The 12,245-nt window shown below is 45.0% G+C and overlaps 2 protein-coding genes across 10 annotated transcripts in view; one reads left to right on the forward strand and one right to left on the reverse strand.

Moving 5' to 3' along the window:
* Positions 1-7,425, forward strand: part of PPEF1 (protein phosphatase with EF-hand domain 1) — a 41,648-nt gene extending 34,223 nt beyond the window's left edge. For all 7 annotated transcript variants that reach the window (XM_061364587.1, XM_061364586.1, XM_061364585.1 and 4 more), the window contains 6 exons: positions 2,335-2,520; positions 3,130-3,272; positions 3,821-3,927; positions 4,916-5,079; positions 5,922-6,006; positions 6,481-7,425. In XM_061364587.1, the coding sequence (XP_061220571.1) occupies positions 2,335-2,520; positions 3,130-3,272; positions 3,821-3,927; positions 4,916-5,079; positions 5,922-6,006; positions 6,481-6,674 (879 nt within the window). In that variant the 3' untranslated portion in view covers positions 6,675-7,425. The remainder of the gene's footprint in view (positions 1-2,334; positions 2,521-3,129; positions 3,273-3,820; positions 3,928-4,915; positions 5,080-5,921; positions 6,007-6,480) is intronic.
* PHKA2 (phosphorylase kinase regulatory subunit alpha 2) overlaps positions 1-12,245 on the reverse strand; it is a 64,796-nt gene that overhangs the window by 7,396 nt on the left and 45,155 nt on the right. For 2 of the 3 annotated variants that reach the window (XR_009727086.1, XR_009727087.1), the window contains exon 31: positions 11,522-11,851. Coding sequence is in view for 1 of the 3 variants with exons in the window: in XM_061364562.1 (XP_061220546.1) it covers positions 11,678-11,851 (174 nt within the window). In the remaining 2 variants the exon portion in view is untranslated. Of the gene's footprint in view, positions 1-11,154; positions 11,852-12,245 lie in introns of those variants that run through there. The other variant, XM_061364562.1, reaches the window with a different exon arrangement.

Raw genomic sequence — 12,245 nt, forward strand, 5'->3', positions numbered from 1 at the left:
GGCTAGGGATATTAAGGATAACAGGAAGGGATTCTACAGGTACATAGCAAATAAAAAACAGATTAGGGAGAATGTAGGCCCCCTCCGGAAGCTCTCAGGTGAACTAGCTACACAGGATTTGGAGAAGGCTGAGGTTCTGAATGACTTCTTTACCTCAGTCTTCACTGGCAAAGGCTCTGACCGCACCACCCAAGCCTTGGAATGCAGACGCAGGGACTGTGAGAATGAAGACCTTGGGCCCCCTGTAGGAGAGGAATTGGTTCGAGACCATCTTAAAAATATGAACGTGCACAAGTCCACGGGTCCTGACGGAGCTGGTGAATGAAGTTGCTAAGCCACTGGCCGTCATATTTGAAAAATCATGGCAGTCAGGTGAAGTTCCCAATTACTGCAAAAAGGGAAATATAACCCCCATTTTCAAGAAGGGGAAAATGGATGACCCAGGGAATTACAGACCAGTCAGTCTCACCTCTGTGCCTGGCGAAATCTTGGAGCAGATTCTCCTGGAAGGCATGCTAAGGCACATGACAAACAACAAGGTGCTTGGTGACAGCCAGCATGGCTTCACTAAGGGGAAATCCTGCCTGACCAATTTGGTGGCCTTCTATGATGGGGCTACAGAACTGATGGACAGGGGTAGAGCAGTTGATGTCATCTACCTGGACTTGTGTAAAGCGTTCGACACTGTCCCACACGACATCCTTGTCTCTAAATTGGAGAGACATCAATTTGATGGATGGACCACTCGGTGGATAAAGAACTGGCTGGATGGCCGCACACAAAGAGTTGTGGTCAATGGCTCAATGTCCGGCTGGAGACCAGTAATGAGTGGTGTCCCTCAGGGATCAGTGTTAGGACCGGTCTTGTTTAACATCTTTGTTGCTGACATGGACAGTGGGATTGAGTGCGCCCTCAGCAAGTTTGCCGATGACACCAAGCTGTGTGGTTCGGTTGATACGCTGGAGGGAAGGAATGCCATCCAGAGGGACCTTGACACGCTTGTGAGGTGGGCTGATGCCAACCTCATGAAGTTTAACCATGCCAAGTGCAAGGTCCTACACCTGGGTCAGAGCAATCCCAGACACAGCTACAGGCTGGGCAGAGAAGAGATTCAGAGCAGCCCTGCGCAGAAGGACTTGGGGGTGTTGGTCAATGAGAAAATGAACATGAGCCGGCTTCAGGGTGAGCTTGCAGCCCAGAAAGCCAACCGTATCCTGGGCTGCATCAAAAGGAGTGTGACCAGCAGGTCGAAGGAGGTTGATCCTGCCCCTTTATTCTGCTCTTGTGAGACCTCACTTGGAGTATTGTGTGCAGTTCTGGTGTCCTCAACATAAAAAGGACATGGAACTGTTGGAACAAGTCCAGAGGAGCGCCACGAGAATGATCAGGGGACTGGAGCGCCTCCCATATGAAGATAGGCTGAGAAAGTTGGGGCTGTTCAGCCTGGAGAAGAGAAGGCTGCATGGAGACCTCATAGCAGCCTTCCAGTATCTGAAGGGGGCCTATAGGGATGCTGGGGATGGACTCTTCATTAGGGTCTGTAGTGATAGCACAAGGGGTAATGGGTTAAAAGTTAAACAGGGGAAGTTTAGACTGGATATAAGGAGGAAATTCTTTCCTGTTAGGGTGGTGAGGCACTGGAATAGGTTGCCCAGGGAGGCTGTGAATGCTCCATCCCTGGTGGTGTTCAAGACCTGGTTGGACGAATCCTTGGGTGAGATGGTTTAGTGAGGTGTCCCTGCCCATGGCAGTGGAGGTGGAACTTGATGATCTTAAGGTCCTTTCCAACCCTAACTAGTCTATGATTCTATGGTTAGGTATCTTTAAACTATGATAATTTATCCTCATAAATCCTCATATAATAATGTAAAATCCTGTTTAGAAATGGAAGTTAACTGAAGACAATAAAGCCAAAGGCAACTCTTGTCATGTTTAGAGCAGGCACTCTCAAGCTTAGTTTAGGTAAAACCACTGACCCATATGTTTATCAGGTCTGTGAAATAGAAAATACCCCTCAGCTACATGAGAATAAGGCAGCTTTTGCTCTCTTTGAAGTACCCTAGGTACTATTCCTGATGTACCAACCTGGGTCTGGAAACCTCCGCTGTAAAGGAGATAGATACATTTCTGAAATGTTATTTCATCTGAAAAAAAGTTCATCCAAAATCCAGGTAATGTTTCTTAAGAAAAGCAGAACTTTCAGCTCAAAAGAATGCCCTACTAAAAGAGGCCTACTCGTTCACTCAGGTGCGTTTTCTCACAGTACTTGCAACAGCCACAGCCTGTCATTCCTCACCTATTAAGTCTTCACTTACTTGCGTATGCCATTTATAGATCCTTGACATTCTCTGGAGTGACCCAAGAAGCCAAAAGGGCTGTACACCAAACAAGAGTCGAGGAGGAGGTTGTTACTTTGGTCCTGATGTCACTGCCAAGCTGTTTAAAAAGTATAATCTGAAGATGCTCATCAGGTCTCATGAATTTAAGCCAGAAGGTTATGATATCAGTCACAATGGGAAGGTAAGATGCTTCCAAGTAAAGTAGAATTCTTCTGTGAATTTCACAGGCACATTCACAGTATATTTGCCTGCAAAATGAGTGACTTCTTTAAAATGGGACTGGGGAAATTGTGCACTAGTTAGAACAAATTAGAGAGTTCTGACAAACACAGTTCTTTACAGCTTCAGGAAGTTGGGACTGGCTTTTACTTGTGTGAAAACGAACATCAACAAAATCCCTGAGGAGAGTTATGTGTAAATACAGTGCAAGAGATGCTTTAAGGCTCTAGAAGCCTTTTAACTTCCTACTTTCTCTTCTGAGCCTGTTCTCTGACATGGCAGCCAGCAAGAATTCTGAAAACCAGGTCTCTCTTAGAATGAGGTTTCTGTTAAATAGCATGTTATACCACACTGCCCCTGAACTGAAGTCTTCCAGTGACAGGCCTAAAATACAGGCCTGGACCTCTGACTCAAAAAGTGCAAGCTATTTGGTGAACAACGTAGTTGTTGACCTTTGATTTTATATGTAGATGCTTAATTTTGGAACCTGGATGTTTTTCTAAGATCAGTTTCAAAGATCAGTCTGAAGAGTTGTTCTGGCCAATCCAGTTTCCTTGTTTCCTATGATCAGGTTATCACTATATTTTCTGCCTCTAACTACTATGAAGAGGGGAGCAACCGGGGAGCGTACATCAAACTGAATCCTGAACTGATTCCTCGGTTTGTACAGTATCAAGTCAGCGAGCACACACAGAGGCAGAATCTTCACAACAGGTAAAGTTGTGTGTTGTGTGTGTGTGAGTTCTTGCCACAGATCTATAGCTTGAGTAATTGAATAGGCATCATTTTCCTGTAAATTTTACAATTTAAAAATTAATATAGATAGTAGACAAAACATGGTCTAAGTGCTCTAATTGGTTTCCTGAGAAGCTCCCAAAGGTAATTAGTCGCAGAAAGTGGTTAGAAGACAACTGTTAGGGACCCATAAAGGGCTGGCGCCTGTCTGTCAGGTCTGCTTTAAGACTGCAGCATTAATCTGGACAAAGCCTGTTATGAACAGAGCCCAAAGAATTGATCGTGACAGCTCTGCCATGCCTAGCATTGTGGTCAGATTTACCAGTGCAAAGCATCTTAGAATTACCTCCATAAATGTGATTATCTAATAAATGCAGATTATTTCCCCACCCCCGGTGTTGTCTTGTAGGATGACCCTGAACATAGTACATGTTAAAGGGTGTAAGAATTCGATTACAAATGCTGCAAAGCATAAAATGCTAGATTTAATCTTTTCAATGACATGCTCTGCACTTTTTCCCTCCTAGGGTGGGTACAATTGAATCATCTGCCTTAAAGTCCTTACGAGAGCAGATTTATGCTTACAAGCCTGAACTTACTAGTGCTTTTGCACAGTATGACCTCAACAGCACAGGTAACACTACCTCTCTGTCCACTTGCCACCATGGGGAACACAATTTCCATCAGCATAGCAGGGGCAGAGGGACAAACTCCATGGAGAGGGGTCCTGCCTGCCAGTATAAGGCTGAAGGTTAGCAAGGGGTGGTTGATCTTATGTTCTTCATGACCACAGAGGGCAGGTGTTACCAGGTGCTTAGCCCCAGAAAACAACTTGAGGGGCTGAAGCTTTAAGCAGGAAGAAGAAAATGACTGAAACACATAGGCAAGTTATGAAATAAGTGTTTGTTGTTGGGCAGTTTGGGCAGGCAAATCCAGATCCAGAAGCTGAAAGGTAAACAACCACCTTCCCTCAGGAGTGTCCTCAGAAGCTATCAGATAGAGAACTGGGGTCTCGGGTGAAAGGTAACCAGTCTCCTTCTGAGTCTGGGAGGTATCTGAGGAAAGCTTGCTAACTGGCTGTCCCCTAGGAGACCCATCTGAAAAAAAGTCAGTTGCAAACCAACACATGAAATTTTTATGTAGGAGCAAGGAGCAGAGGATTTCTAGCACAGATACAACTTTGCTTGTGAGAGCTTCTCAATTGACTTGTTATCTGTGCCCCTAACAGGACAATCAGTTACAGGAAGGTACTGCTCCTTTGGCCACTGAACAATTGTTCAATGTTATTTCTGTCTTGTTGGGTTTTCAGCCACGTCTGTCTAGTTGCAGCTCAGCTCAAACCTGAAGTACACTTTGTGACATTATCTGGTTTTCTCAAAAGGTATTAAAAACATGCTGGACATCATAATAGCATAAAAAAGTTATTAAGGTCAGAAGAGATGTGAGGAATTGCCTCGCCCAACCCTGCTGCCAACTGTTACAAGGGGTTTTATCCCAGTGTTACTGAGAAATCGTTTTGTGTTTTGTAACTGTTTTTAGAAAGGGCAGAAGGCATGCTGGTGTCTTGATGAGTGCTGTGTCATGTACTACCTGTAACCGTGAACTGACCCCCCTTCTGGCAGGCAGGATTTCTGTCCATGACTGGGCTGCTGCAATGGAGTCTGTCCTACAGCTGGGACTGCCTTGGAGGATGCTGCGCTCTCAGTTAGTACAGCTGACCCCAGATGGAGAAGTTGACTTCATGTCATGCTTTTATGATCTGAAAATAAGTCAACCTGTAAAGGAGGTAAGGATGAAAATGCCTCTTAGCAAGGCTTGGAGGAACAGCTTTTGATGCAACTTGAGGCACAAGACAGTTGTTTGGCTGATCGGGTAGACAGATACAGCTGAACAAGATGCCAAGCTTCCTTTTATAGTCCCTGGAGGGAAATGAGCACTGCAAGGGTGCAGATCATCATTCCGTGCTAAGGTAGATGCTTAAAATGGGTTGGATGAATCACATGCTAGAACTGCTCCTTTCTGTTGATTCTCAAGGGCATTTAGATAACGTAACTGAGGAGATGCAACAAATCCTTCAACTTCCATCCCTCCCTCTTTGAGATGAGCTTTTCAAATGTGCTCCATAGCCAGTTCAGGCACCTGCCACATTTGGGAGGGAGTCACATTTGTAGATGGCGTTTTAGAGTTTTAATGGCAGCTGAGGTCTCTTTCACAGAGTCCAGCTGTCACCAAGTGGCTGCACAGTGCTTTGGTACTTAGCCAGTGCCATCATTTTTCTAAGCAGCAGGATCCATTCACATATGTACAGCAAAACCTTTGTACAAGCTCATGGCATGAAACATCTTCCCTACATGATCCACATTTCCACAAATAATTACGGAAGGTAGGAGGTGTGAAGGGCTCCTTTCCCCCCTGCCCTGCCATCTGAAAGTGCCAGATTTTAGCTGATTTTTCCTTGGGGCAAGACACAAAGTATCATTCCAGGGAATTCAAGCATAAGGATTGAGGTTTATTTTGAACATTTGACAAGTTAAACTGGGAAGACAGAATTGGCTAATACATATTCTGTTGGTTAGACTAACTCGAACCAAAGTCTGAATTGTTTCCTGTATGTGATTTCAAACCCAGGTTCAGCCAGCTTTGGTGGAGACACTGTGCAGATACAGAAAGGATCTGGAGCTCATCTTTAATATAATTGACAAAGATCACTCAGGTAGGTCGAGGTAGCCTCACCGTGCCAGTTCTAGAAACCCTCTACCAGTTACTTTTCCCCACTGTGTCTCCTCCTCAAGACTTCCAAATATAGAGGAACCAGAGGTGATGTCATTTTTCTAATTTAGTGAAGACTAATTTAAGCAGTCAGGCTCTAACCATATAAGGGACAGTGCACACAGCCCAACTTGGGAAAAAAATTCTCACAGAGCCCATCTCCAGTACTGGCTTGGCTCTTTCCGGAGGCTTTTTCTCCTTTCCACTCTCAGTATCTCACATGTTCTCAAATCCACTGCTGAAAGCATTAGATCATTACCTGAACTAAAAATGTACTTCAGTTATGAAATCAAAACATATACCCAAGCCATGGCAGGCAGGTAACTTCTCTGCAGCAAGGTGTGTGCGTGCATGCTTTTGTGAATGCAGAGAGGAGAAACAGCACTGGAGAAAGCAACCTTCTGCCTGTCTCCTTTAGGTCTGATTTCCCTTGAGGAGTTTCGCCACACATGGAAACTCTTCACTTCTCACCTGGGCATTGATGTAACTGATGAATCCCTTGGCAAGTTAGTCCTCAGCATAGACTACAACAAAGATGGATACATTGACTTCAGTGAGTTTTTAGAGGCCTTTCACGTGGTTCACAGACTAGAGAGAAAGGCAAATTCATGAAAAAGCAGATCTTGTGGGCTACCATAGCAGCTCATGCTCCCACTGAAATCATAAGCAGTCTGGGAAACTGGCAATAAATGGGCTCAGTATGGTACTCCTGGCCGTCACCGTGTAAGCATTTATTTTGTCCCTTTTGGGTAATGTACAGCTGATAGTAATGAGACCGAGATGAAAACCCACTGCTTATGGTATTACTGTGTCACTGCCACATGAGTACCTTTACAACTTATCCTCCCCCTTGGTGGCATCTCCCACATCAGTCTAAGCCATGAATACTGCCATGGGTGCACCTTCAGTCCCATGAGAAGAGAAACTTGGGCATGTTTCTGACAGCAGCCCTTAGCAATGGCTGAGAAACAGCACTGGTGCCACGAGGAACATATCAGACCCTCCCTGGTGATACCACAGGCACAACAGCTGCAGAGAGGAAAACAAGGTAGAATCACTATATAGTTAAAATAAGCGGTTTTACTTTTAATCCTGCTCCTTGTGTGACACAGTGGAATTACAACATTCCAAGTCACTACCCACCTTCCTTCTTAGAGTTTACAGGCACAACTCAGAGGATCTTATCTGAATGGTGTTTACTCTTGCGCTAGGTTTCCTCTTGCCACTGGTTACCTTTTCCTTCATTTCTTGGCATTTGGAGCTAAGCAACAATCATAACTTGTCACCCCAACAGAGGCTAAAGCCTCAGCATGCTCATGTCACCCATGACAGACCACTAAATAAACCTTTGGCCTCCACAGTACCATTTAAGTGTGGTGTCTTTTTGCCTGCATTTTGGAATCCTACACACATCTGAATACAACACACTCTTCCTAAAGATGAACTGTACATCTTTAAAACAAAGAAATTAGCAAGAACCCCAAGTAAACACATTCTGAAGATACCACGCCTAAATATTCCTGCATATAGTTAAGCATAAACGCTTTACCAAGTAAACTAATAAATTCTGAAACTGAGTGTTGGGAACACAGCAAGATGGAACAGCCCAGCACCCCCGCGCCCCCTCCTGTGCTGCCAGCCAATACTCCTGTTCCTACCAGTCCTATCCACCTGCCCAGAGAGGAGAGTGGAGAGATCTGGATCTCTTGCATGTCCCATTTGGAAAGAAACAACACATGGACATGAGGTGAAGTGTGGCCAGGTCAGGCACTGTCTGGAAACAACATTACCTAATTCAGCCTTAGGACATCCAGTGTGTCCAAAGTGCTTTTTGGGTAGGGAAGGGTTCCAGCCCAGCCCCTCTTTAGATTTTCATGGTGCAACGCAGGCTAGGCTTTATTTAATCACAGTCCGGAAAGTACAAAACAAAGCACCCATCCCAGTTCATCATGCCAGGAAGTAACAGCAGCCTAAGCTGAGGGCACTGCTCTCTTGCTTACATCTTGCTGTCTACAGTAACTTGACAGATGAACGAACAAAGATGCACACACGTATTTCTACTGCCCAGGGGAGGGGGGAAAGGAGAATCTTCAATAGTGCAAACAAAATGTACAGTACATTTTAATGGCTGGTAATACTGACTGTTCAATTTGAGCACACCTTGATTGTGAGCTATGCTTCATGAGGGTCAGTCCCACCTTACTCCAGTGGAGCAACAAAAAAGGCTCCACCCCTCATAAACACCACGTGTGGTGGGATCTTGCCTCCAACCCTGGTTTCCCTGGGACAAGCTGGAACGGGACAGTGCAGTCCTGCAGCCTTCCTTTGCTACCAGCCTCTCCACTGTGTGCTCTGAGTCAGTCACAGTTACTATTGCGGGCAGTGCCCCTGACCAGCCCCAAGGCTGCCTGCAGGCCTGGCTGGCCACCCCCTGAGCTGCGCAGGGGTTGGAACTAGATAATCTTTAAGGTCTTTTCCAACTCAAACCATTCTGTGATTCTATGAAACAGCTTAGGGCAGCAGTGCCGCTCAGACTGGAAAGACGCAGTCTCAGGTTGGCCTATTTTAATTAATTACTGCCCTTGATTCTGAGGCACGGGATGTTTCTGTTTGCCTTTGCCTCTTTTCCGTAATGAGTTTCCAGGGACCTAAAGCTGGCTGTGACATTTTCTACTGCTCCCCTGGAAAGCCTAACAGCCACACTGAGCCTCTGCCAGTGATCTCAGCTCCACACAAACTGCAAAGGCATCATGTATTTTAACTGGGAGCACACCCTTGCCTCATCAATGCTAGCTCTACTTTGCAAGAGCTTAACCCCTACCCCCTCCAGGTGGGTCCTCAGTGAAGCAGGGAGTCTATATAAAAACTTATCTGCCTAATTAGGTTTGCACTAAAATGCAACTCTTCAATTGGAATGGGTCTTTGGTCTGAATAGTAATGCAGCAGCAAGTTGGAGCTGTGCCTGTACTGCAAGTAACACAAGTTTCCCTTCCATTGGCCTTTCCTCCACCCTTCACCATCAGGTACCTGAATTCAAATTGCCACCAAAATACTTTCCAAGTGCCTGCAGTCCATGATCAAAAATATACCAAACTCCTGGTCATACTGTGATTTTCAAATTAAAATATAATGATTCTCCCATTGAAATACCAAGTGCAAAGGGGGGCTCAGCTTTGTTTGCCCATAGGCTTATCCAATGCGTTAGACTTCAGTGCTGCTGCCTGTAGAACCAGCTACATTGCTCTTCATGTTTCTGATAACAAGATCACACTGCAGGTAACAGGAAAAAAAAAAAACCTCTGAGGGAAAAGTCATCTTGCATCTTTGAAAACCTAGGATTCAACAGGAAAAGCAAAACCAGCTGCTACTACTGACTTTTTGTATGATACTAGATAGAACAAGAAACCATCGCACAGGCTTTTGTATGCTCATACTCTACACTGCCACATCTGGCTGCTTAAAACTAGACAAAGTACTTTTCTTTCATTTACCTAGAAACAAGCTTTAAATGATCTCTCACAACATATATGAAAACAAAGAAACCCAAAGAAACCCCACAAACAATAAAACAAACCATTATGAAGGCAAATCCCTGCACAACAGGCACTACGCCAGTGACTTCCACATCCAAGTGCTAATTGTACCTGAGCTGCACCTTTGCACCCGGCTCCTCAACAGGTCCACTTTTCATGGTGGCTGACACATGACAGGCCTCTCTCAGGGTATCCAGCCCAAGGGCCCCCAGGCTCCTGGGCTGCAAAACTCCCCTGCTCACTGAAAAACCCCACAGAATCACCTCCTAAAGCCTCCCACACCTTTGCTCTCCTTAAGCCAGTGTCCAGCTGTTGCTACAAGCAGCAGTGACTCTGCAGAGGGACAGCAGGCAGGGTACCGTGGCTGTCACGAGTATAGCCTCCCTGGGGCCGTGGGTGCTGGCAAGTGAGGTTTACTTCCCTGCTTTCATCAAGGTATTTCAGATATCTGTATAAAACTGGAACCAAAAATCTCATTCTCAAAAGCACCATGTACTTTTGTTACAGAAAAAAAGGTTTCTAAATTGTATAAAAATGGCATAGTTATGTTTTGAAAGAGTGGAGGGAGTCCCATGGAAATATGCTTATCAGGCTTATTAGTACAGAAAATACTTTTTACAGGCCACATCTGCTCTTTTCGACTCTCCCTGGCAAAATAGAATCACTTTGAACCTCTCTGCTGACAGGGTGGCAGTGCCAGCACACCTCCACACTGCTGAGGGAGGCTACAGCTACAGGTGCTTTCCAAAGCTGTCAGCCAGATGCATGCTGGCTGATGGCACCTGGGGTACAGCAGGGTTTTCCCCTCCAGAAGCAGCCTACCTCTGTTGTCAGATTAAATGACCACAGAGCTATTTCCCTGCAGGACACACTTATTCTTCAGAAACTGGTTTCCAGTGGATAGATTCAAGGAGCAGGCACTAACATGGGAGATGTCTGAAGGGAGACTTCAAGGCAGCCCAGCCCTAACTGCATGTGACAAGTACAACTTCAAATGAAAACAAAAACACATAACCCCCCAGAAAAACAACAACAAAAAACCTCCAAACAAACAAAAAAACCCCACACCAAAACACCCCCCCTCAAAAAAAAAAACAAACCAGAACCCAAACCAAGCACAAACAAAAAAAGAAAAAAAAAAGGAAAGAAAAAAAAAAAAAGGAAAGAAAAAGAAAGAAAAAAAGAAGAGAAACATCAAAGCCTTCCATAAACTCCAGCTGTGCTGGAAGGGTGGCAATTCTGCCATTCCTAACTCTGAGGCTATTTGCAAGGGAAAGGACTGGGGGACTTGGAAAGGGTGCTCGAGTGGAAGAGGTTTATCTTGCTCCATTCAGAGGAAAGGATTACAGGCATAAAACTGTCTGTCACCTTGGAGAATCTGGAGACTTGAGATTTTGCCTCCAAAGCCTCAGGGATGGAGGGAAAGAAGCTGTTTGGCTCAGATTAATGACAGATGCAGCTCCCTGAAAGAGGCCATCCTCTTAAATCAGTGTCTATTGTAAGACATTTGTCTCTGCTGGTGTTAGCACTGTACTGACTGGGTGCAAATGAGACAAGAATCAGAATAAATGTGTATTAGAAATATCACCTGGTTATTACAAGTTATTCATAGGCCTCCAATTTACATTTCCCTGGGTGTTTCACACTGTGCATTAGTGATTCACAATGATGTACATTTACACGCAGCAGGAGAAAAATTAATGAATTCCATCACTACCCTTATTTGGGAGACTTTATGCCCGAGCTACAGCTCCTTCCTTTTATTATGCCTTAGGATCTCCACAGTGTAATCTGTTTTCCCCTTGGCAGAATTCTCTAATTCTTGCTAATTTAGTATGAATTACATTGATGCACTTTGGGCAGAATAAGCTTTAGTATTTGTTATTTCCCACCCAGCCCCCTAAATCCAGGCCAAATCCCACCTACCTGTCCCCTGCAGGGAGGCATGCACATAGCATGATAACCAGTGTGAAATGCTGAGGTAGTGCACGGCACACAAACATGCAGCAACTAACCAGAAGTTCATGACAGTGAAAGAGGGAGAAGGAGCTGCTGAGCCTTCCCTCCTGCATGAGGCATTGCTTATTGCATCGCACAGCCTGTGCTGGGCAGGAAATCATGTAAATAAATAATTATGGCTTTTGTTAGGTACGTCATGGTGCCATAGGCCCCGCTTGGAGCACTGTCATAAAAAAAGTGGCAAATTCCTGTGGCTACGTCTTTCTCCAAGATACTACCAGTAGCTCCAAAGGATTTCTGAAAAGACAAGCAAAAGAGGAGGGAATGTTAGATGTGCATGCTTACTTACTGGGAAAAACTCACCAAACTATGATTTTGCATTTGTGCGGAATACTGAAAGCAATTCTCCTTTCCCCCATGAAAACCTTACTGAGAGTTATTATAGGACCCAAATGACTTAATTGGATAAGTGGAAGTAAATGAGGAACATGTAACAGCCCAGATTTTTGTCTTTGTGGGGGGAATATTCACATATCACAGAATCACAGAATCCCAAGGGTTGGAAGGGACCTCAAGAGATCATCTGGTCCAACCCCCCTGCAAGAGCAGGGTAACCTAGAGTACATCACACAGGAACTTGTCCAGGCGGGCCTTGAATATCTCCAATGTGGGAGACTCCACAACCCCCCTG

The sequence above is a fragment of the Neopsephotus bourkii genome, unplaced genomic scaffold, assembly GCF_033783945.1.
Source record: "Neopsephotus bourkii isolate Nb327-2 ecotype Australia unplaced genomic scaffold, CSIRO-AGI_Nbou_v1 NB_1234, whole genome shotgun sequence".
In the NCBI taxonomy this organism is placed as follows: Eukaryota; Metazoa; Chordata; class Aves; order Psittaciformes; family Psittacidae; genus Neopsephotus; species Neopsephotus bourkii.